This window comes from Taeniopygia guttata, chromosome 3, assembly GCF_048771995.1.
Source record: "Taeniopygia guttata chromosome 3, bTaeGut7.mat, whole genome shotgun sequence".
NCBI lineage: Eukaryota > Metazoa > Chordata > Aves > Passeriformes > Estrildidae > Taeniopygia > Taeniopygia guttata.
The window spans coordinates 106469344-106493926 of NC_133027.1; the positions used below are offsets into that span (position 1 = coordinate 106469344).

Here is a 24583-nt window from a genome sequence, read left to right on the forward strand (position 1 = left end):
CTCTTGTTTTATTTTTTATACTGGCAGCTGGTAGTCCAGCAGAACCCCAGAGACCCAGTCCTCTCTACAAAACAGGAGAAAGTGGTGACCACCATTCCCTAAAAGGAATGAAAAGACACAATGAAACCTCAAATTTTATTTAATCAATTTACACAAATCCACAGCAAAATAAACACAAAATAGCACTATATACAGAGTATTACTTACAGTACATTACAGATTTGATTGGTGTAGTGTGTCAGCTCTGACATGATACTCAGTTACAGTAAATTCCTTTACACAGCTGTACCAGGATAGAGGAATGTAATCAGCTAAGGAACACTCTGCTTTCCTCAGGCTCCACGATGACCAAATCTCAAGCTCACTCATTTCTGCAGAAGTGTGAGGTGCTGTCAGGCAAGGTGGTCATGGCACCTGTGTGCTATTGCCTCTTCCATTTATCCTTTACAGCTGTTTTAACCTCAGTTATGGAAGTCAGTAGAGAAGTACAATAGAACATAGACCAGGGAATTTTACTGGAATTCTGACTATTCTTTGCTGTGTCTGTAGGAAGTCAAACATTGAGTATCAAAGCAAGAATCCTTCACCAGCTGCCTTGCAGTGCAGTGAGCAGGAACTGGGGCTGCAGAACAGATGGAGGAGGCTGTGTGGAGCAAGCCACCTGTATTGCCTTTTTTGGGGGGGGGGGGAATCAAACCCTTCAATAACAGCAGCACATACTTCAGAAATTTAATAAGACTCAATTCTAAATTCTGTCTTCCAGCAAGGCAGAATATTCCAAATGTTTCTTACATATAATGCAGGAGGAGCAGGTTACAGGATGGAGCTGGTAATTTCAGCTAACAAAGACAAAATGTTTACACCAATTTAATTTTTCTCCTGGCTTCCTTCAGACAAGTAGTGAACAGGAGTCACCAATGCCAGATAACCATGTTCAACACCATTCCAATAGTGAAGATACTCACTATAGGATTCCCTGTAGGTACCATTAATGAAGTGGGGGTTTTAAGGCTAAAGTACTCAGTACTATCAATCTTCAGAGAAGTTGGATCAACTTTTTAAGCATTTTTGACTACAAGTTAACATGTGCAGAGATTCATAGCATACTACATCTCCTACAGTGATAAGATGGAGGAAAAATCTTACAGTAAGACATTCCTTGACCTACTTAAACTCAGCAGAGCTTAATAATAATGGAGAGAGATGTAAATCCAGTTGTAGCTGAAGCCCAGCACCCCAGAGACAGCACAGGGAGAGCTGGACTAAAAGTCCATACTCATATGTCTGGAGAGTTGGGTTCTCCTTCCCAGGCTGTTCTCCCTTTGCCTAAGGCCCCAGCACATTTCATCCTACACTGAGTGCAGTTGTCATTGTCACATAATGCAGTTACAAGGCGTGAGCCCAACACCAGCTCAAGCTTCAGATAAAAGCAGTATTGGCTTTACATGGTAACTTAGAGACTGAAGTTCTTGGGTCTAATTCTAAAGTTGCTTTTGGAAAGGAAATCATACATGGAACATTGAAAGTGCAGCAGTTACTGCCAACATGAAATACAGAATTTCACAAGATGTGATTGTGTTGAGAGAGTAAAACTGCTGTGAAATATACCCAATTTAAACAACTGCATAAAGCACTCAAGTCAGAAATAAATAACAAAGCAGTTCAGATACTGACAAGTGTACTAGAAACTAAACATATTCTTACTAGTGCAGAATTTAAAATATACTCCAATTTAAAATTACCTTCTGAAATTCTGGGATGGGGAGCATTGTTCTTTTTGTTAATTAACCAGAGCCCTGTGGAATTACTTTCCCATGAAGTTCAGCTCTGTGTAGGAGCCTGCCCTGCCCCGCAGGCGCTCAGGCGGGGATGGCCTCGACAGCCTCGATGAGGTTGAGGGCCAGGTTGTACTGCCCGTGGTTCTCGGGCAGGTGCTCGATCACCTTGCTCACCAGCCTGGCTGTCGTTGCAATTGGCACGTCCACGTTCTGGATTTCCTGAGGGTCCTGTGTGAAACAAACTCAGCATCTCAGTCATTTCACAGCTAAGCCCTCCAGAACCTTTGTAAAACCATTTGCTAATGTTTAAACACAAGCTGATGCTTTGACACACAAAACTGCTTTACCCTCCACGGAACAGAACTACTATGAGGAAAAGTGGAGGGAAAAAATCCTATTTCCACGAGTAAGGAAGGGCCATTCAGATGTGATCTCTGGCTTGGTGAACCTCAGAAAATTCCAAACTGGAGTTTAACTTACCATAGCTTTGAGCCAAGTGCTCAGTGTTGGAGGAAGCCTGGTGAGGAGTTCCATGCCATCCTTGATCTGTCCATGGAGCAGAGCGAAGGCCAGCCTCTGCCCAGCCAGCATGAGCAGCTGGGATGCCAGCACTTCTTTGTCAGCCACCTGCAGGAAGGCCTGAAAGCAGAGAAACCCAAGGGCCTAGAAACAGTTTCAGTGTGACAGCTCACTCAGCTGGAGGCCTGAACAGCCATAACAAAAGAAAGTTCTTGATTCTAAAAGGACAAATAGTCCTTGAGACTGTTTCTTGTGTTATGTGTTACTGTAACAAAACACAGGAGCTTCAGAGCAGCACAAGGCAGAGAATTACTCTGTACTTTACAGTGATTAGCAGGAGCACAAGATGTCTTACAGTCCAGCAACAAAACCACCCCTCAAGGAAGGGAAGGGGTTTTTTTTGTCCTTTTTTTTTTTTTTCTTTCTGTCCTAAAAAGAAGCCAATTCCTGAAATTATCAAATATAATGAAATTAAAAGGCTATGCTAGTTATACCAGTAGTGTAACTGCCTGTCACATTTCACTAGTTGCTTTACACAGATTCTTGCTTGGAAAATTAAAAAATAAAGGAATTATTAGTCCTGAAAAGTATTATAGTCTATGACTCTTCAGCCTGGGGATTCTTTGAGCTTGATAAATCTTGCCTAACCCTTCCAGGCATCTTAAGTAAGTGAAAAGCAATTTTAGCAGAATACACGACAGTGTTGTAAAATGTTAAAAGCTGTTCTTACCTCTTCACCAAGATGATCCATCCCATAACTGTACAATTCACAGACATAATGCATTCTGACCAGATCCTCAGAGATCTGAAGATACTGAGCCAGGTCTGCAGCCAAAGTTGGCCAATTCTTCCCCTTCTCGAAAGGAAAATAATCCTCTTCTGAGACTTCTCTGTCCTTCTGTGACGAACACAGTGTTTGAACCGCTGCACTCACAACCTTGAGCAAGAACTTTGAAGCAAAAATCACAGGTTACCTCAGGAGTATCTGTAACTTCAGAAATTTAAGGACTTTCAGTACAGAACTTCTGCCTACCTGCTGTCGTATGGATAACACGTCTGGATCCATATCCCCGCTCGGTAGCAGCTGAATTGATGTTAGGTCTTTGAAAAATGCATTTTTGCCCTAAAATTGAGAACCAAAGACAGGGATACAATACAACAAATAGGCAATACAACAAATCCACTCTGATTCAATACTAAGCAGCCCACTTATTGCTTAAATTTATTTTGTACTGTATCTTCCGTTATGCTCACAGAGCAAATGGAGACCTTGGGCAAGTGAAGGCAAAAAGAGGATGACTAATAGTAATAGTTGTATGTAGAATAGGATCTGATTTTACTCAAGACACAATATGCACTCTTAAATTACAAAAGGTAGTATAATGCTTTCTGTTAACAGATAAAAAAATACAAAACCAATGGAATTTGACACGTGGCAAAATACTGAAATCAGACTCAAATGCTTGATGAGAGCTTGCAGACAAGAGCCTACATCAAAAGGAAAGTAATATTCTGCATTTATAAAATTTCAATAAATCCTTTAAGGAAAACATCTGAACAGTGTTACAGCACTAAATTATTTTCTCCACAGCAGGAATTAAACCACAGTGTACACCAGACTGTGTAATTTGTGTTTAAGGTCTCTTAGAATCAAAGTGTGGTTATGATAGGAGGAGGAAAGTTTGATTTCTGGCATCAGGATCAAACTCTGATTGTAATATACTGCATTTTAAATGCAGTGACTTTTCAAGGTGGTTTTTATGGGTTAAATGAAAAATGTTTCATTCTTTTTGAGATGCTGGGAATTCTTGAATAATCATCAGCAATAATGTATACAACATTTCTGACCTTTAAATACTTATGTTTCCACTGGTCTGGCACTTCTCAAAGCAACCAGAAAAACCTGTCATCCAGTGTTCTGACCAGGCAGTATTTTCAGGCTAATAATTAAAAAGCTGATCTTCATGCAAATGAGGTCACTACAAATATTTTATTCATAAGGAAAGTCACCAAGGTTGAGTCTCTAGCTGAATTCTGGTGAGTGTACCACAGTGGACTAAAGGCTTTCATAAAATCATGCAGGAGCTGTTTAAAGTGCGAAAGGCAGCAAATATCCCAGATACCAAGAGGAAGGGAGTATTAATCAAGGCAGTGTTTCATTATCTGCTTTCTAAGGTATACCTTGCTGTCAAACAGTGACAGTGGCTTCACAGCCTTGAGCGAGAGCCTCATGATGGCGTAGAGGACGGTGCAGAGCACGAACTGGTGCTCCACCAGTGGGTAGTGGATGCGCTTCTGCTCCAGGGCCAGCTCCACGATGGACACCGGGCCCTCCACCGACACCCAGGCGTCCTCAGTGTCCAGCACAGGGGCCTGCATCTCATCACTGCTCACGTCTGCCTGCCAAGCAACACACCAGAGCATCACACGCTAAAAACCTCACACTGGCCTGCTCTGCAGTGAAATTAAAAAGAAAACTTCATGTTGTTTAGAATATCATCTGTGGGAATCCAGGACTTCCCTCTGGCTGCCCTGGCAGGTCTGGGACCCTGGCAGGGGTCAGGAACCCCCATGGACAGAGCCCCGAGAGACACTGTCTGTGATCTCTGTCCATGGAGAGGAGTTTTCAATCTTACAGGATGAATTACAAGCTTTGAGTGTTTGATAAGAGTAATAATTAAGTGTGACACGGGTGCAAAAGTAAAATTTTAGATTTCTAGATTAGGGGTTCAGAGGGGATAAGATAGAGGAATTGGGTGTGTCTTGTCCTTTTCCTCCTTCTTCATGCCCTCCATGTTTCACTGTAGTGTTGGCATTTTTCTGTTGGTTCAGGCTGGGGACACACTGTTCAATGTAGGTGACAGATATTGGCACATTATTGTAAATATAGTACACGTAGTTTCTGGTATTTAATGTTTGTAACATCCCACTGAGGGCAGAGCCCCACACGCTGCCCTGCAGGACAGAGCTGCGGCAGGGCAGCAGAACATGTTATAGATAAACAGAATAAACAACCTTGAAACCAGCACAGACGAATTATGGCTTCTTCTTTGGCAACGGGGCAGAAAGACAGAGACTTTCTACAATCTCGGAATCACCAATACCCACAGATTCCGACAATCATCAATATTTTTCTGAACTGAGCAGGACAGAAATTAGTATAACCACAGTCTTCAAAAAGATTTTAACCCATCCGTTCATTACTTTCAATGAGAAAAATAAAAATTTACCTCTAGCAAAGTTTGCAGAAGTTCTGAACAGCAGGCAAGAAAAGCTGTCATTGCTGTGTCACTCATCCCTACATCCTGGTAACAAACAGTAAGATTTTAATTGTTTCAGCTGGAATTGAAACAGGCTTTTATTAGCTCTTTATGTCTGAGATGACAGTTGTTGACATAAAATACATAGTCCAGTTCAGTTTCTTAACCTGTTATATTTCAATGTAAGCAGATACTGAAGTACAACAAATAATTAACAGGAAAATTTGGAATAAAGTAAATGTAGCCATTTACAATACAGTATCTCCAGTGAAGACTGAATCAAGTAATGCCACCAAGTAAATTTAATTTTCTGATCATATCAGTTGTCTTCCAAAAAAAGTTTTAACTAATGACATTACACATGAAAATAATAGTAATTTGTCATCTCATAATCTCAAGCCTACCCTCTATAATATTTGAATGTATACTACTGTTCTAATCTGCTTTTTCAGATAAAAATTAATTTATACTTCTTAAAATTTGTAGCATTCTCTCTAGGGCTACATTTTAATTTTTTTAGACTTTCAAAAATAAATCACAAACCAGTATTAAATTTAAGGCATTTTTAATTATTTCTTCCCACTCAGGCAAAAGTAGTATTACTTGCCCGTCTACATAATCTGTCCTTTGGAGCTTTTCCAACCTGTTTTTTCCAAAAAAAAAAGGTAAAATATATCAGAACTAAATAATTTTCATTATGACATTTGTTACCCACATTTTAACCTTTCATTTCTATTTTCCCAATATAAAATGAGAACATAGCTCAATTACAGCCACATGATGCAGCTCATTGCACATCCTGTTTTCAACAAAAGACTTGATACAGATTGTAAAGGAATGAACATCACTGATGCCCATATTTAGTTCATCCTTCTTAAAGCCTAGGATTAGAAATAAGACCCCAAGGTCCTCATTCAAATCTCAGCTAAGAAATTCCCAGTGATTCCTAGAATGCAGAACTAAAGCTGTAACACCAAGCATGCTATTAGGAAGAAATCTGTTAGTTAATAAAAACCTTTCTCTTCTCTGCAGGTGCAACTCAGGTAGAAGAGTTATGGTGAAGGATTTGCATAAATGCATGCAGAAAAACTGGAAAAGGGTTTTTGCAGAAGCAACACTTCCTACAGGTGTACACAACTGAGCCTGTTTGCTGAAAGGAATGGGGAAAATTATATTCTCCAGTTCTCAGAGAGCTAAACAAAAAGCAAAGGCAGAAAATGAGGAGAAAAGAAAAAGGAAGACAAGACAGGAGAGTAAATTCGTGCAGCTTTTGTGTTGGAGTTTTATTCTTTATATCACTCCCACTTACAAGGAGCATTCTTCCTAAAGTGCCTTCATTATGCATTTCATTATCACTTTCAAACATTCTACATAATAAGCCAAAAGAACAATGGTGATTTGCATAGCCAAATCAAAGATATTCCTAATACCTTTTAAAACAATACCAACATGAAAATGTTTATAAATACTGGTTTCACTTTTTAGTTAGTAACAAAAACAGCCTCAAAACACTACACTCACCTTGTCCATAAGATATGTGGCAGAAGAAAGCCTTTTTACTAAGAATGTACTCCACATCATCAGAGCAATACCTAAAACAATCACAGACTTGTAAACTCCAGTGAATAGAAAAGGGTGAACAAGATGGTGAACAAAACAAGAAATAATTGTGAATTATCCTCACTGATTATACTTGGAGTTTAGATTTCTCAGGAGGAGACTACACTGGTGATCAAATAGTCATAAGTGCAATTAATAACTTGTTAAAATATTTTATTATGCAGACTGGGTTAAACATTTCAAGTACACATAAAGAGAGCATCTATTTGCATACATAAATAGTCTACAAAAAAGAAAATGGTCATCACCTTCATTGAAAGAGGGTATCAAGAAATGCATGAAAAGTAATTGACTGCAATGATATTCCACTATTTAAATACAAGTAAAAATTAATTTCAGAGCAATTTTATTTTCAAAGGCTTTTAGTTGAACACATCAACTTTATCTAATTAACTTACTTTCACAGTTGTGATGGAAACTCAATTTCACCATGGAAGAGAGAAACATGGATGTCAGCAGAAAGTTTTGGGGTGGTTTGGTGGTTTTAAGACAAAATGGCCATCACTATTATGAACAGCATTCATTCAAACAAACATCCAATCTGTTTTACAATTCAAAAAAGGATCATTTTTACTAAGAGCTTTGTACTTACCATGCTGAATGTGAGCATTAATGATGCATCTTAGATGATCTATAGATCTATTGAGAAAACATGCTTCCTTATGGAAAAAAATAAATTAAAGTACAAGTCAATAGATTACTCAAAACTTACTTTAAATGTAAATTACTAATTCTTAAAGTGCCCAGGTAGATTATCTTAAAGCTTTTACTTTGACAGTTATAAAACTTGTAAGTAATTCTGCTGTTGCAATTTTCTCTACCAGTATCTGACAAACACATGCGTGCATGGCAAAGTTTGTTTCAGACATCATGAAGCCAACTGTAATTTCAGGGATTTTTTAGTTAAAGTCCTGGTCACATACTCTTTGCTGAAAGGCACCTCCACTGACAACAGTAATTTTTCAAATAAAAAATCCATTTCTGATAGAAAGAGTAATTTTTACTCAATTTTGCTATGATGGAGTAAGTTTTTAACGAATCTCACAGGAATTTTCTATTCTACACCAAGTGATGTGGCACAGCTCTAAGGTGTTCTAATTTAACTTTTGACATCATCTGAACTTAGGACAACATTTTCCCTTATAGAAACTATAGGACAGGAGAGGGAAAAAAGTAATTTTTTTCTATCTTATGACAACTCCCAGCAGTGGCCAGGGAATCTGAGAATATTCAAGAAATCCCTCTTTCCTCCCACAATAGAGTGGGTTCTAGTCTAAAAAATGTAGTATTCTGTGACTTGTTTAAGCATATTTAGAACAGAAAAACATGCCTCTGTTTTGGAGTACTGAAACTGTTTTGTACCTGCAGTACAAACAGCCAAAAACCTTTTTCAAATTGAGCCCAGTTTCTACACTCCCAGTACTGAGGATCTGATCGCTTAGAAATGTACAATGAGGTGCCATTCAGCCTCAGGACATACTCCCATTTTCTCAATTCCATTTCCACTTGCCACAGAAAAATTGCACCTAGTAACTGCTTTCAAAGTCAGTCATATTAATTGATGTTTTGATAAACTACCAGAAACTTGTGAAGCTCCTTTTATCAAGTTGGTCTTAACCACTATCCCCTGCAAAAGACATTTTCTTACCTCTGGGTCCTTATTCCACTGCACTACACATTCCCAAGAGCAATGTGCATGGAGTACATCCACTTCAAGACTACATGGAAATTGCTGATATGCTACTTGCAGCAGCTCTAGAAAAACAAAATCTGAAGTTAGAAGACAGACCTCTTCCCACTAAAATTTCTGCTACTTCACAACAACAGTCTCTGCAGACTTTTATAATTTGAAAAATTTACATTATTTTCTTACCTAAGATTCTTTCCAAGCCTGTAGCTGCTTCTGGTTCCTCAAGAAAGAGATTATTGTGCATTTCTACAGATTCTTCAGTACTGTCTGCAGTGTTTTTGTACTGGGCCACATTCAGTATAATCGGACTGAAGCCTTGCCTAAAAACCCACTTTGCTACAGTGTCAGCAATACCTCCTAGGATGTTGAAAAGTAAGAGGTAGAGTCAAGGTATTGCAGATTATTTATGGTTCACAATCTAAGAACAAGAGACAATACAGGGTTTTTAACTACTACCTTTAATTACATACAGGTAACACTACCAATTAAAAAAATTCCTAATCAACTAATCAGAAGGTTACAATGCAGTCTTTACAGTAATAGCTTTTAACAATTTTAAAGCACTGTTCTACATGATTTACATTACTTTTTAAATTAAGAATGTTGTCCAGCAAAACAATTGCCAGTGCAGAGTACATCATTAAATAGGTACGGATGGCTCAGAAGTCTATTAGAAGGAAAATCAACATTCTCTCCAAGAAAAAAAAAAGTACCTTTTCCAGCTTCAAGCAGTTTCTTAACAGACAATCTGCCCAAAGGCTCAGTCTGCAGTGATGAAACTCTTTTTGTCCTTTTGGTCACTTTGCTGTGCAGTAGTGTTTGAAGTATCAGGCAATCCTCTAACTGTTTCAGCAGAAGTTTCCAATATTCAGAATCAAGGGAAAGTGCTTCCCAGGATTCTGTGTCTGAACCTACAATTATTTGGGAAAACTAACAGAAGATATGAATTGGTTTAGCGCTGTTCATTTTAAATCACCACAATTTTGTTCATAAAAAATGCATAGCATTAAAATTCAAAGCCATATCCCAAGAGCTAATGCATTTTAAAGAATAATTTACTTCAAAGTGTGCATTAACTATTACGCAAAGATCAATTAACATCCCACACTGCTCACAAGTTACACACATCCTTAGCCTAAAGGAAATAAAAGGACCTGAAGGATCATCTTACAGTCCCATTTTTAAGTTCATATTCAGCTGAAAAGTGAGCTAGAATTCCTTAAAAATATTTAATTTTAAATCCTCCACTATATACACCTTCCCCAAATATGATTAATCCACCTACATTTCCATTTCCTATCATATTAAAAAATATAGATCATGTACCCAGAAATACTGGATCACACCACATGGTAGTTCTGTGTATTATTTTGATAATTCTCATGTCCATCAGAAAATGCTCTGCCAGGAAACCCAAGAATCTTTCCAGATTGGTAGGGAAGAAAAGCGGGGGGGGGGGGGGGAAGATACATGGCTTTATGGAAGTGAAATCTTGAAGGAAATAAATCTGTTACTTTTTTTTTTTAAGCAGAACCAAAACAAAAGGGGCAAAGAGGGCATATAGGTAAAGGATAGTATGTTGCAACATATCAACATCTCTATTTTGCAACACTGACAATTTTGATAAACAGAGTTGCAATAGTTGATGTGAATGTACAAAAATACTGAAACACTTCCTGTTCTCTAGTTAAAAGTTATAAGGCAGACACAATTAGGAAGCTGGGGCACCTCTTCAATGAAGGCAGGCTGAGAGATTTGGGATTGCTCAGCCAGGAGGAGAAAAGGCTCCAGGGTGCCGTTATTGCAGCCTTCCAGTACCTAAAAGGGGTCTGCAGGAAAGGGACTTTTTACAAGGGCAGGTAGTGACAGGACAAGGGCAAATAGCTTTAAAGACAAATAAGGAGGTTTAGATTGGCTATTAGGAAGCAACTCTTTACTGTGAGGGTGGTAGGCACAGGTTGCCCAGGGAAGTTGTGGATACCCCTTCCCTGGAGTGTTCAAGGCCAGGATAATGATGCTCTTGAGCAACCTGGCCTGGTGGGAAGTGTCCCTGCTCAGAGCAGCAGGGGCTGAAATCACACCATCTTTAAAGTGCCTTCCAAGCCAAACCAGGCTCTGGTTTTATTTACAACACTGAATACCACCTACATCCCACCTAATCTAATTCAGACACATCTGCCCGGTGCTATTTGGAAATGGGATAATGTTCTCCATGTTGAATTGAAATGCTGTATGCAGTTTTACAGCCTTAATCACAACTTGGTAAAGGTACTTACTGCCAAGAAAACCAAGCATCCATCATGTTAAGAAGGGATAGTAATATAGGTACTACAAACATTCAGTGGTATACTAAAAAAAAACAACTATGTTAAAATGGGTTTACCATCCAAAGTTCAGTGGACTTCTCAAATTTACGTGGAAAGCGTGTAGGCTTTAAGTTCATCAATATCATTTGCTATTGAGAGAGAAACTAAATGTACCATTTCCATATTTAAATACGTTTAGTAAATTATCCTGGCATATCATTCATTCATCTCAGCATAATGTTCTTCAAATCTGAATGCAAATTTTCAGGCTTGTCACACCGGTGCCCAGGTTGGAAGGACAAACGCTGAGGATGTTACTGTTACCAGGACAGTAACTAGGAGAAAGGGGAGGTGTGAGATGAGTTACCTTTTTCTGGGTCACGCTGTGGATGATCTCTGCGGTTACAGCGTGTCCCACGTGGGCGGAGAGCAGGGCAGCCGCGCTGCTCTGGGACTGAACGCAGGCCGAGCGCATCTGCTGCCACCACGGGGACACCGACTGCGTGTCCCACGACTCCTCTATAGCCACTGCAGCAAAGGGAGAGCGGGAAACTCAGCTGGGGCCACCGTGCAGGAGCAACCAACCCCGGAACCAGCACTTGTGAACACAGCTTGTCCACATGATTACTCTACATAATCATTTTCCAGATACTTAGTACACGGGTTCTTGGATTGTGACTCAAGTTTAAAACAGAATGTGAATTACTCATTCTCAAAACTCACTTGTAGCAAACAGACAATAGATCTGAATCACTAGGTAGCAAACCTGCTGCATGCTTTGAAGATCTAAGGGATGCTACATTTCACAATGCAGACAGATTCATTTGTGATTTCAAGATGCCACACATATTCAGTACACTCAAGCTGCCTCCCTTCAGGCTACCTTGGTTCAGCAGCATTACTTTACTCAGACAGCAGCAGTACCGTATTCATGCTTCCTGTTTCAAGCTGCTAATGCTGCTCTATGGAGAAGTAGGCAATAAGGGAACCTGGCACAGATTTATCCATAGCAGCTGTGAGTAGAAGAATCAGCATTTATTGATATGTACAACGTATGTACAACCTACTCCAAATTACGGCAAACTGACTTTATAGAGTACACAAGTTACAAGTGCTGCTAAAGCAACAATAAAGTAAAGGATATCTGAGAGCCAGTCAGCACAAATTAAAGAGATGGGACTAAAATGGGACTAAATATTCAAAAAAATGTGAGGAAAGCGAGCTAGACAGTCACATTCTGGTGCCAAGTAGGAGCTGTGTCAACTTAGTGTAGAGAGTGAAAACATGGTATGATTAGTTAGTCCATGAACATGCAGCATTAAGTTTTCCTGCATAATTTGTGAGGGGGGGGGAAACACAAAGTGATAACAGACTCTAGTTAGAGTAGCAAAATTTTGATAACAAGCTGCCTTTGAGTATTTTAAATGCACAACTCACCTTTCATTTTGCTCAGAAGTGACAGCATAGTGTGAAGGCAACTGACAGAATCTGGTTTGTCTAGAATATCTTTTTCCTTGGAAAGCCATAAATTGAGAAGGAGTGACTGTAAAAAAGAGAATATGGAATTGAAGCAGTAAAATGAAACTCTAATATTGCAACACACCTAATGCAAACAGTTTCTCAAATAAGTTGTGTGTCACAGAGTAAAAATGTTATATCCAGGAACCATTATATTAACACCACAAGTTAAAAATATACAGCACAATGCACTCTATGACACATATTGAAATTAAATAATACAATCAGTACATTTAATTAGGAAGACATTCCAGAAAACACTCCCTTTTGAAGGCTCAACTTGGCAAGCATTAGGAGTTATTAATATTATAGTTGAAAATTTTACACTTGTAGTCCTTAATGAATATTCTAGATATTCCCACTAGAATACTCACATTTTCTACTAGAATATTTTCTTTGTTTCCTTTGATATGGCTTAACTGGGAAATGCAAATATGAGCAACTAAAGAACTGAATAGGGAGGTATTTGAACACAGCCTGAATATAGCAGTAATCCAAAGGACAACATGGAGACATTTTCCTTTCAATGTTTTGTTTTCAAAATACTAAATCAATGTTTTGAAGTATGTAATAAACATCTTACCAACAAGGTTTGTGGGCTAAAACCTGCTGATTCCAGTGCATGGCACATTTCCTCTGTGGAACTCTCCCCACACAAACACTTCCAGAAGAAAAAGCTACCTGAAGCAAGAATTAGTAGACATTATGAACATTATCTAAAAGCACAATCCTTCTCCTTACACTTTGACAAAAGGCAATCTATTGACCAGGTCCCAGTGAGTGGAATACAAAAGAACAGGTTACATTCAGAACCACCTGGTGTTCACCTGCCTGCCAGCTTAAACCACAACAGTCTTTTCTGATGCCCAACAAGGGGCACAGAAGGTTGAGATAAAGACAGAGCTGACCAGAGCATGTTAAAACAAACTCCTCATAAGCATTGATTGCATTACTTTAATAGTCAGTGGTCACAACGCTGATGGATTTCCTGCCAGAGCAGTGTGAAGTGTAAATTGCTGTAGACATTCTCTGTTGTGCTCTATCACCCCTGGGGGTTTGGTTTGGGTTATCAGGTACTGTGTCACACTGGCTCATGGCACGATAACATCTCTGTGGTGACACCGATCTGCCTCGGGCACCGTGCAGTGGGGAACGATTCAAAATTACACCTTTGCTCCTCTAAGGGCCCAACCAGAGGGAAATGCCTTCTCCACCTCCCCCTTCTCTAGCCGAACTACAATAATTCTGCTCGACAGGCAGAGGGAAGAGCAGGCCTCTGGTTCTGATGGCAAAGTGACAAGTACTGTGGCTACTTCGAGCCCAGCAACCAGCACGGTGGCTGAGCTAGAGAACCAACCTGACACTGAATCACTGACATCATACACCAGAAGAAATACTGGAAATGAAAGTGAGCTCACTCAGTAGGAGGAAAGGAGAAGGAGGTGAATGAGGGAGGATACTCCAAAGTAGAGCCAGCATGAGAGCAGTAGAATGAGGTGTTCACTACTCAGGAAGGAAGAAAAGAAAGAATTTATAAACAAGGCAGTAAGATAGAGATTTTTATCTCTATCCCTGAGGGAGCTGCAAGATAGCTGTGAAGACTTCAGTCAAAATGTAGGTGATCATGTACACTGTCATTCAGCTGTTCTCATGTTGGGATAACAGGGCCAGGAGCCTGAAGTGAGAAGGTAAGGAAGCCAAAGAGCTGGGATCCCTTTCAAGGGAAGAGGGCATTGACAACAGAATTGGAAAAGGGGCACAAATCCTCAGCCTCTAAGGCAACTCCTCCCAGGTGTGAAGGGAAGGAATCCCTATAAGGAATATATTACACGTCACCCAGGCAAGCAGACTGATCCAGACTGCACAGAACAGGGCGAAGCCACCCTTTGGAAAGCTTGAAAAATGCAATAGACTTTTAAAGGCTATATGGAATGCAGTGGGTGCTGGGACACTCAAACATTGGGATACAGAGGCAGCTACGGTCACTTGGTTGGTCAGCACTATGGGATCTGCCAACCAAACTAGCCCTGCCCAATCAAAAGTCTGCTGTACAATAGAAAGGGATAAAAATACACTGGAGAAGAGAGTTTATGTTGCTCCTGTCTCAGACAAAAGCAAACCCATTTGTGGAACTGCTTTTGCTAAAGGACCTGGATGCACTTGGGGAAGTCTGATGTGTACCTCTCAAGGGGATTTGATTCTGGATGAGAACACACAATGACATGAATTGTATGTTAATTGCTATATAATATTGTATGGCATCACTGCCACAGATGTATGTCATATCAGCGGTATTACAATAAAAATTACCAAGATTAATGACAATTTAATTTTGATGAATCTGCCGAAGTGCAACATGACAAGCACAGCAGTGATGGAACCAGAACTGGTTTCAGCATGCAACAATCCAACACCACACACCACTTCTCCTGCCCTAGAGGACTACCATGACAGACGGAGCCCACAGCCATGGACTAAATGAAATCATTGGAGATACTAGAGGGACTATGTTGAAAATCTCAACTACACAAATTAGGGGTCCTTGTTGCCCCACCTAATGGCCTTGTGCTGCCTCTGGCCAGCTCCCCCATCTCTGAGGCAGAAGTCAGTCCTGCCATTAACTCAACTCTCAGAGTGTTCTGAACATGAAAGAAGCTGCAGGGTACAGCTGCTCTGTGAAGTATCCAGTTACCACTGTGCAATTTAGTGGTGTTAATAACTGAATGAACAGTGGTTCCATGGCTTCAGGGTAACTGTATCCACAGATGCAGTTAGCTTGTATTAATAGTCAGTCATATAAAAGACTTGTCCTCCTTTTAGACTCTTACCCCAGGTAAGAGTCTAAATGGAACCATTACATACTACTTCAAGGCAAGATGGGTTGCTAAGGCCTCAAATTAGGGCTAAAATATTTATACTATCTTAGATTAAAATCAGTCTGAGTAATGTAACTGAGCTCAATAGCTCTTACCTAAAGCCACATATTCTCCATCTTCCATGTTTTTTACAGTAATCACATCCTTTTCATATTCTAGATATTCTAAGAACATTTTCACAGACAATACATCATCCTTCTCATCAGTCAACTGAGTGGTAGTTTGAGTATTTTCTTTCTTGTAGTTCTCCAGTAAAGTTTCAAGCCTATGAAAATCTTTTTCTTCAAGACGAAGCAGTTTAGCCAAGTCCTTAAAAGCAAAAGCAAAAAAAACTAATCTCACAAAAGACTTATACAAGCAGGTGATTTTCAAAACATTGTAAAAATGAAAAAAAGTCAGAAGAATCAAAATATTCAATTTCAAACACTAAAAACATCTTTGAGAAGGGCGAAAATAATCTCCAAATCAGTTATTCACATTGCTCAAAGAGTTTGTCTAGCTTCCTTTTTAAAGACCAGAACAGATGCATTTCCCATTTTTAGATTCTGCCCATAGCATAACAACCACCCATCAAGTAAACAAGCCTATAAAATACCAGTAGGGTTTTGTAAATATATAAGCAGCTTTACAAATTATAGCAAAAGCAAGCCAAATTATGCTGCTATGCAAGCATCAAAATTTTTAACTTCTACAGGTCCCAAAATATCCCTCCAAAACCAAAGTGAAGAACACACTACGTACTTTGAATAAAGGACTGAAAACAGGAGACTGTGGTTTTATTTTCACTTGTATCTCAGCTTTGTGTCTCCTAAAGAATTTTAGGTAGGTGAATTACCAGACACATGTACGAGGCTGGAGGAAAAGTATTATAAGTAATTACTTCATTAAAAGCTGCAGGCCACCAAAAGGGGTAACTTGCTTACCTACTTATTTTATCTAAGGCTTTGAAAACATATTCTTATGCTTAAATCATCACTTGAATTTAAAAGACAACAGAATTTTCAATTTACTCACATTATCTGAAGGTGAAGTCGCTTTCTGTATGCTCTGGGAATTTAGTTTGCTAACCAGTTCATAAAGATGTAACAGCTTTAACTTGTTTGCACAGAACTGCAGCAGTCCTTCATCCACACACTCCAGCTCTGAGGAGAAATAAAACTGCATTTGAACTTGTAGCCTGGAATAGTGAAACACTCGCACAGAACTGAAGGATTTCTGAAACTCAGTGTAATTTTTTGATGCACTGCTGTTTGCAATCATTACATTCAATTCAGAGCAGCTTAAAATAAGAATTATTTTTACAAGAGGTTATTATAAGAATTATTTCTATTGTTATTATAAGAATTATTTCTACAAGAGGAAAGCTATGAAGCTTGTTTTAAAATTGGAGGTTGGCAATGTGACAAATCTATTGTCTTGTCCTGAACAAAGACAAATTTATTGCCACCTCCTCGTTTAAGGCCGAACCACAGACTGTCAAAAACTGAAATTCAGTTCCTATTTTCTTTCATCAAGAATAACAATTATAATATTCAAACATATTCCTCTCATCTGAAGAAGGCTTGATCACCAGAGCAAGACACTGCCTTCTGTATTTTTGCAATCTTTGTCTCAGAAATTTCATGTATCTATTGGCATTCAAATTCCAGTAACAATTAAAGCAAGTAACATAGGAAACTAACACCAACATGTCCAAAAAAAAAAAACCCCTTTATTTCAACTTATTAGCCTTAAAAGAAAGCTTTTCTGAGAGACCCTAAAACGATGTCTCTATACAAAAGATTCCATAAGTTTCACCTGAAGCTGCTTCTAAACATGATTTTCATTTATAAATACTTAAATACTTTTGATACACTGCTATTAAAATCCTACCAAAAAAAGAGAAAAACACAGAGAGCTTTATATTATCTTTTACCTACTAGACAGAAGTGGAGAAATATAACACTACTCCTGTGAAATTAGAAGCCTGGAACATCACTCAAATTTGCTGTGTATTGTGACTGTGGGGAAATAGTGTTATGTTTGACAAGAGATTAATGATGAAAAATGCACAAACACACAGGCCTTAGGAAATATAGTAGTCTGTCAACCTCTCTTCAGAATTAAAAGTCATGTTTCTGTTTTCCTTTGGATGTTTAGGAGTTCTAACAGGGGTAATACCATTGAACTAGAATGAGATAGAGAATTTAGGTAGTGAAGGTCTCAATCTCCTCTGTGTACTTCGAGAAAACCATAAAAAGAAACTACCACTGATAGAAATGAAGGAGAGATTTCTCTGATTTTTCAGCAAGAAGATTTTGAATTGGCAATACTTTTCCTGACATAAGCTCTGAAATCCCTACCAAAACATGAAGTATTTGGTAAATTTCAGCAAAGTTTACCAAAAAAAGATACTAGATGTGGTCGCAGCTCAGATTCTCAGTGATAAATATTTTGTGCTTCAAGTACATTAAAATTCACAGATCATGCCATATCCTCACTTCCTTCTCTGGAGAGAGAGAATACATTAAAACATCTACAGGAAAAAGCTATGGAACCTTCTTTCTAAAGGAAGATTTAACAGGACACAAGCACCCAGACCAGTTGGTTTTGAGTTTGTTTTGTTAGGTTTTTTAAAAATATAATCACAAGTTACTAGGCACATAGCAAGCTTAGCCAAGCATACTTACCAGCAAGTTATTTGTAGTCTGCATTAAATAAAGACATAGAAAAGCAACATCCTGTGATAGCTAGCACTGAAACTAAGCAGACAAAGCCTGGTCTTCCTGTGGAACAGAACATTTCTACAACAGTGTTACAGCACTGCAGAGAAAGTGCAAATGCCTCTCTATATTTGCAAAATCAATATCTACCTACCCTGCTTTTTTAAATTATCCATTAATGTCTGAGTGATGTTTGTGAGAGATGAAAGTGGCACGCATTCACTTGTCAATATACTTTCCAATGCCTGTTAAGCAGATATTCAAGAGAATTAAACATTCATTTAATCTCACAGTAAAAACATGCAAGTTCAGCCAACAATAACACAACTTTGACCAAGATTTTTCACCTTCACATATACTTGTGGCATAATTTGTTCCTACAGAAAGGTCTTCTCTCTTTTTGTTATTCACAGACAAAGCCTTGGGGAAGTCACAAGTTAAAGTTCATTCCAGTCAATATGGCGTAAAAAAACTACCCAGAAAAAACACACAGAAACTCTAAACAGCTCAATTATTTGCTTCAAGTAATTCTAGGGGGAAAAAACCTTATTTAAAAGATTTAGCACCCTGATAATGCAGTAATTTTTTTCTAATTTTAAAGGATACTCTAAATGCTTACCTGTTTTTTTGTAGCAGGGTATTTGATATCAAGTATCAATTCCTTTGCTTCAGCTTCAACTAAATCTGCAAACAAAGACAATCACAATTTCAATTCCTAATTTCTCAAATGCCTTCTGAAGAGTAAGTCAACCGGCAACACATTTAAGGTGCATGTGGGTTCAAGACAAAGATGAAGACACTGTTGCAGAAGCTGCCAAAATAAGCTTGAGGAAAATGAAACAAAATAACAGAAACCCCGAGGCATCTTAACTGTCAGAATGCACCACAATTGTACATGTGGTTGCACACTTACAACATAGATAATCCAAAAACTCTTTGATAACACAGTCCTAAGAAATTATACAAGAGAACCTACCTGGATCTGAGGTTTTAGCTTTGAGTAAAGCATTTAACTTCTTCACTAGATGCATATCTTTTGCTCGTTCACTCTTCTTATCACTGAAGGAAAATAATTTTTAATTGCATGAGTGAAGAGAACTAAAAGTAATAATTCAATAAAACTGTATTTTTTTAATTATTTATGCTACTTTAAGGTAACATCCCAATAATGAAAATCATGTTAATCCATACAAACCAATGAGACTATTACAGAGTGCTATTCAGCTTGAAAAGGAACACCAGAATTACTGTCTCAAACTGTTTCCAGAAACAATAATGAAACTAATTTACTTATATAGAGCATAAAACGTTCTTACCTCAGTGATAAATGAAAAGGTACGTGGACAGTTTTTACACTTCCAGAAACTGGATCAACAAGGCAGATCTGGTAAGTCTGGGGCTGCCATCCCTGACTGGTCACATTGTTTAGACCCATTATTTTATAACCAGGATACAACAACCTGAAATTTTAAAAAATTGCTAAAATTAACAACCTACCCTGTCCACAAACAATTAAAGAGGCAACAAGTTTTATGAAGCAAAGGTTTAAGAACTGCTATGCACCTTTGTCAGAAAAGACTATAGAGTGAGGAAATATGATGAAGTCCCCACCTCTAGAACAACAAGCTGCATTCAGTGGAAACACTGGGCAGCACAGGAAGTGTTTGCCAGCACCACTAGCACTTTTACCCCTGGCATAGCTATGTATCACTTGATTGCAGCAGCACAGCCACCATGCCTACCTGGCTACCTGTTGTTTCTTACCTGCAGTATTTCCCCACATTGAAGGCTCCAACCCGAGGTCCTTGCTGTGTGCTCCACACTTCCAGAATGCCTCTTCTTGGAGCATAGATCACAAGGAACTGAGCTACCCTGCTTGGACCCTGTGCATTCCCAAAAGGAGAAGAATCCATCTTCTCAGTTTCCCTCTCCTGAAGGTCCTCTACAGTCTGTATCCAACCAACTTCTGCATCACGATATCCTTTGTAAAGAGAAGAAAGAAAGTCACTAGTGTGCAGAAATTAATACAGAATTAGCACATCAAGCTGTAATCTTAAGCTTTGTTTCAAATTGTGCAACTCCTGACTCCTGTAAAGAACTCCAGTCCATTGACTTGGAACCGGGCCCACCAAAGAGTGGCCAAACGCAGCCTTTGGCAAAGCTTTGGGGAGGAACAAATTCTTCAGAAGAAGATATAAAAACACCCCAAAACTCTGAACATTACATCGATGCAAGAAATTGAGGCTGCCCTTGTTGCACAGCCATCATGATGAAATGAGAATCTAACAATCTGTATGTCTTAGTGATTTTTCAAAGTTTATCTTCTCAGCAGAATTAAAGAGTTTATCAAGAGAAAGAACCTTGAGGAATAGTGCTAAAGCTCTTCCAAAAAAAAAAATACAAATCCAACAGATCAAATTTTAACTGTAGGCCATATTAGTATTCCAGGGATTTACAAAAATACCCTTATGGACTTAATATTACACCTGACTTTGGTTTGTACTGAAGCAACGTACTAAAATTCTTGGAATTCTAAGACTGAATATAAGATGCCCCAGTGTTTTGAAGAATATTATTTGCTACACTAATATCACTATTATACCTTTCCACATGCGAACTGCAAGTCCTCTTGTAACATCCAGCAAAATAACCCTTCCAAATTCATCTGTTACTGCTGCCAAAGTGTTACATGGAGAAAGACATATCCTTTCACCATGGCGCCGGGAGTCAGGAAGTCCAAACCTAAAAGAATAATAATGAAGCAAAGCCAGTAGACACATCCTTTTCTTCAGAAATAGTTATCTTTTCCTCCAAGGATGAAGACTTCTTTTTTTAAGGTAATAGAAGGTATGGGAAAAATTAAGAGCAAATAATAAAAAAAGTTCTTGTTCTGTCTACCAAGATATTTCATAGCTCTGCCAAAGTCCTACTGAAAAAGCAAAGTTCAGAAAGCAGGATAATTGACTGCATTGTCATACACTGTCAGGCAGTGACTGTACAGTAACAATGAACCCATGCACTGGAAGGGAAAGATGAATAAGTATTTATTCAGAATGATAATCTGCAATGAAAAAAAAGCTTAAAACGAATGTCCTGCAAACTACCATCACTGCTTAAAGCCTCATGTTAAATTATAAACCTTTCAAGATAATTTAAATAATTAAAAACACAAGACATCCAAAGCAACTGACAGTGAAAAAAAAAAAAAAAAAACCAACTTACCTCACTGCCAATGGGGTTGCAGGTTCCACTTTTGGTTTCTGTTTTTGAACAGGTTCTTCTTCATGTTTACTCTTCCAACCAAGCCAGCCACTTGCAACAGAAGAACATAACGAGAATTACACTAATGGTCCTAAAAATATTCAAAATATTATGCAGCTAAAACTTAAAAAAAAAAAAAATTATTACCTGGCAGCATTAAATAATGCTGAAGTCAGTTTGCTTGCAACTGCTAAGGCAACATGAGACAACAGTGGCTGTGAGCTACCCTGAAATACAGGAATAAAGTGTTTAGAAAGACAAGAAATAATCAGCTCTGAACCACCCTGAAATGAAGTAACAAAAACTCTAGAAAGCCAAGATATAATTCTTAAACTGAACTAAACTGCAGAATAGTTTTTCAGGCCTCCTATGGATTTTCAGCTCAGAAAGCATAGCTTCAAGACTGCAAAATTTTAATTCATTGCCCCCAGAAAAGCCATTCTGACATCTCTTTACCATTTCAAAATCCTCCTGCAAGTCACTGATAGCTCAGTATGTTTGTCTGCAACAGAAGTTAAAAACACCCTGTGTATCATCGATCATAGAGTGCTGGCTGGGGTATGGATTTGGCATCCTTACAAATATCAACACAAGCAGGTTTTCACAAACCTGCTGGAAAGCAAGTACAAAAACCAAAATTCCCATTCTAGCATTTTCAATTAACTTTCAATCCTGGTAAGGACAGTATGCACGTAGGGTCTGAATGTACAGACACAGCTACACTGACATCCTTTTCTTCCCATACAACAGAAGATGCTGTAAATATACCACAGGCAAGCACAAACTGCAGTTTTCTCCTACAAGAAACCATTACAATGTACTCAGGTCATGTCGAATCAAAGACTAAAGACCTCCAAATATCCGTAAGATGCATGTTTACAAAATACCAACATAATTTTTCAAAAACATTAGTTTGCAATAAGTGGACAAATTTGAAAAAGTTACTTATCACACTCAATTTAAGATAGAATATAAAATTTCTCAGTAGCAGGAACCCATGCTAGACACTACTATCACATCCACTCCAAATCACTCCAGTTCCAGAAGATCAAGAAGGGGAAATGTCAACATAAATGAACATAAGAATACTTCAGAAATACTCATACAGAAAAAAAGATAAATTATCAAAAGTTTCAGCGAGTCAGCTTTGTAGTACATACCTCCAGGGCAAAAAAGAACCCAGTGAAAGGATTGGCTCCAACAGTAACATATTGGGACATGGCAGGTGGACTGTTTTTTATAGCTGCATTATATCCTCCTATAGTGGAGGCAGTCTTCATTTGATCAAAAGGACACAGTGTCATGATGCCTAACAAAAACATTAAAGTGAATGTCTTACACATTCAGAACAGAGGCATGCAATTGCTCTAAAAGCATAAATATATTCCTGCCTTCTTGACTGACCAGCCAGCATTCAGGGGAAAGGAAGAGGAACATCTTTAAGCACAGAAATGCCAAACAACATGGCAGAAATAACCTAATGGACTTGGATTAATTATAAAGCACATCTGGTTTGTTCAGAAGAAAAAAAATTCAGCAGAGTTCAGCAGCAAAAATACATGTACCAAACTCACTTCACCTGCCCTGATATCAGCCTTCTGACCTCTTAGCTGCTTTTGTAGAAAGGGTGGAAGAGAAACTAAGCTTACTGACCCTCAGATATGCACAAGAACTGAGGCTTCTGCAAATTCCTGAAGGGTAAAAGTCTTTGAGAGCCTATAAATCAATTTGTCCTTTTTGGAAAGGAAACATCTCAAATTTAATCTTCCTTATGTGTTAGACTCAGGAAAGACCCATACCAGTCTTAACTTGTCTGCCAGACAGTTGTGACAGAAATTGAAATAACTGCATCTGATCTGGTTTCTCTCAGCTGTTTCTTACCAAGCAAGAAAGAACAAGACAGTTACAGCTGTAAGGGGGAAGACTCAATCAGACTAGAAAAGAAAATAAAAAATATTTTTGATAGTGGTTAATGAGATCACTTACTATGACAGCCTTCTCTCACTATGTATTTCTATCCAACCAGTATCACTAAGTGCTCTCAACCAGAATTTAACTGCATAAAAACATTAATTTTATTTTTTTAAATACTTGAAATTAAACAGAAATGCTTACCAATACTGGCATGGTCAACAATCATGTCCACATCTTGCAAACCCCATTTCTTATAAGCTAATGGTGGAGGTTGAACATTCTCATTACCAGATGCTGCAGCTGACAAAAGTTGATAAAGCACAAAAAAATTTCTACTGAGTCAACGACAAAGGACTAGCATATCAGAGAGAAAAAAAAAAACACCTGATGCAATCTGAAGCCACAAAATAACCTAGTTTTAAGTTAACACACATTAAAACATCTGCTAAAATGGCCTTTTGAAATAGTTACTGTCATCAAAACATTTTTTAAAAATTAACTGAAATAGAACTGCACATGATATTCTATTATAAATACACTTTGTGCTTGGAGATAGTGCATTTACTAGCTATTATGGGTAATATGTGTGTGTATATATATATATATATATATACACACACACAATATATAATATATATATATATATAAGGTACAATTTTTTAAAGCAACTACAATTGATTTTTGTAGTTTGGGCATGTTTAAGTGGAAACTTCTCCACCCAAGTACTTGCAAAGTCAGAACACTCACTAGATATGTAACAGTGGGAGGTGAGAACAGTGGTAAGACTAAACCAGTGAGTGTCACTTTCAAAATATCTATTACCCAAAATATAGATGATCAAGAATGAAGGAAGATACAGCACTCCAGCTGCAGGCAGCTATTTAGCTACTTCCATGAATGCAGAGCTTTATCACACGTAACAGTGGTTGGGAAATCAAATGCCATAACTCTGAAGATTGCCCAGGTTTTATTTCCAGGAGTATCATCATACAGCACACAGTATCTCTTTGGTCAGTTGGAGTCAGCTGTCCCAGCTGTGTCCCTCCCAGTTTCTGGGAACTCTCAGCCTGCTCACTATCAGGGCAGTGTGAAAAACAAAAAAAGCCTTGACACTGAGCTAGCAGTGCTCCACACTACCT

General features: G+C 38.4%; 1 protein-coding gene across 3 annotated transcripts in view; it reads right to left on the bottom strand.

The window, feature by feature from the left end:
- Positions 1-121: 121 nt before the first annotated feature.
- Positions 122-24583, bottom strand: part of RAB3GAP2 (RAB3 GTPase activating non-catalytic protein subunit 2) — a 42268-nt gene continuing 17806 nt past the window's right edge. For 2 of the 3 annotated variants that reach the window (XM_030267259.4, XM_030267261.4), the window contains exons 9-35: positions 23646-23744; positions 22691-22839; positions 21678-21757; positions 21492-21581; positions 20872-21011; positions 20034-20250; positions 19586-19729; positions 19246-19328; positions 18889-18953; positions 18424-18514; positions 16582-16709; positions 15663-15876; positions 13275-13372; positions 12611-12716; positions 11541-11701; positions 9581-9797; positions 9051-9224; positions 8826-8932; positions 7770-7836; positions 7079-7149; positions 6165-6200; positions 5528-5602; positions 4479-4697; positions 3331-3420; positions 3028-3246; positions 2259-2417; positions 122-2006 (exon numbers count right to left, since the gene is read on the bottom strand). In XM_030267259.4, the coding sequence (XP_030123119.4) occupies positions 1860-2006; positions 2259-2417; positions 3028-3246; positions 3331-3420; positions 4479-4697; positions 5528-5602; positions 6165-6200; positions 7079-7149; positions 7770-7836; positions 8826-8932; positions 9051-9224; positions 9581-9797; positions 11541-11701; positions 12611-12716; positions 13275-13372; positions 15663-15876; positions 16582-16709; positions 18424-18514; positions 18889-18953; positions 19246-19328; positions 19586-19729; positions 20034-20250; positions 20872-21011; positions 21492-21581; positions 21678-21757; positions 22691-22839; positions 23646-23744 (3446 nt within the window). In that variant the 3' untranslated portion in view covers positions 122-1859. 3 annotated transcript variants of the gene reach the window in all.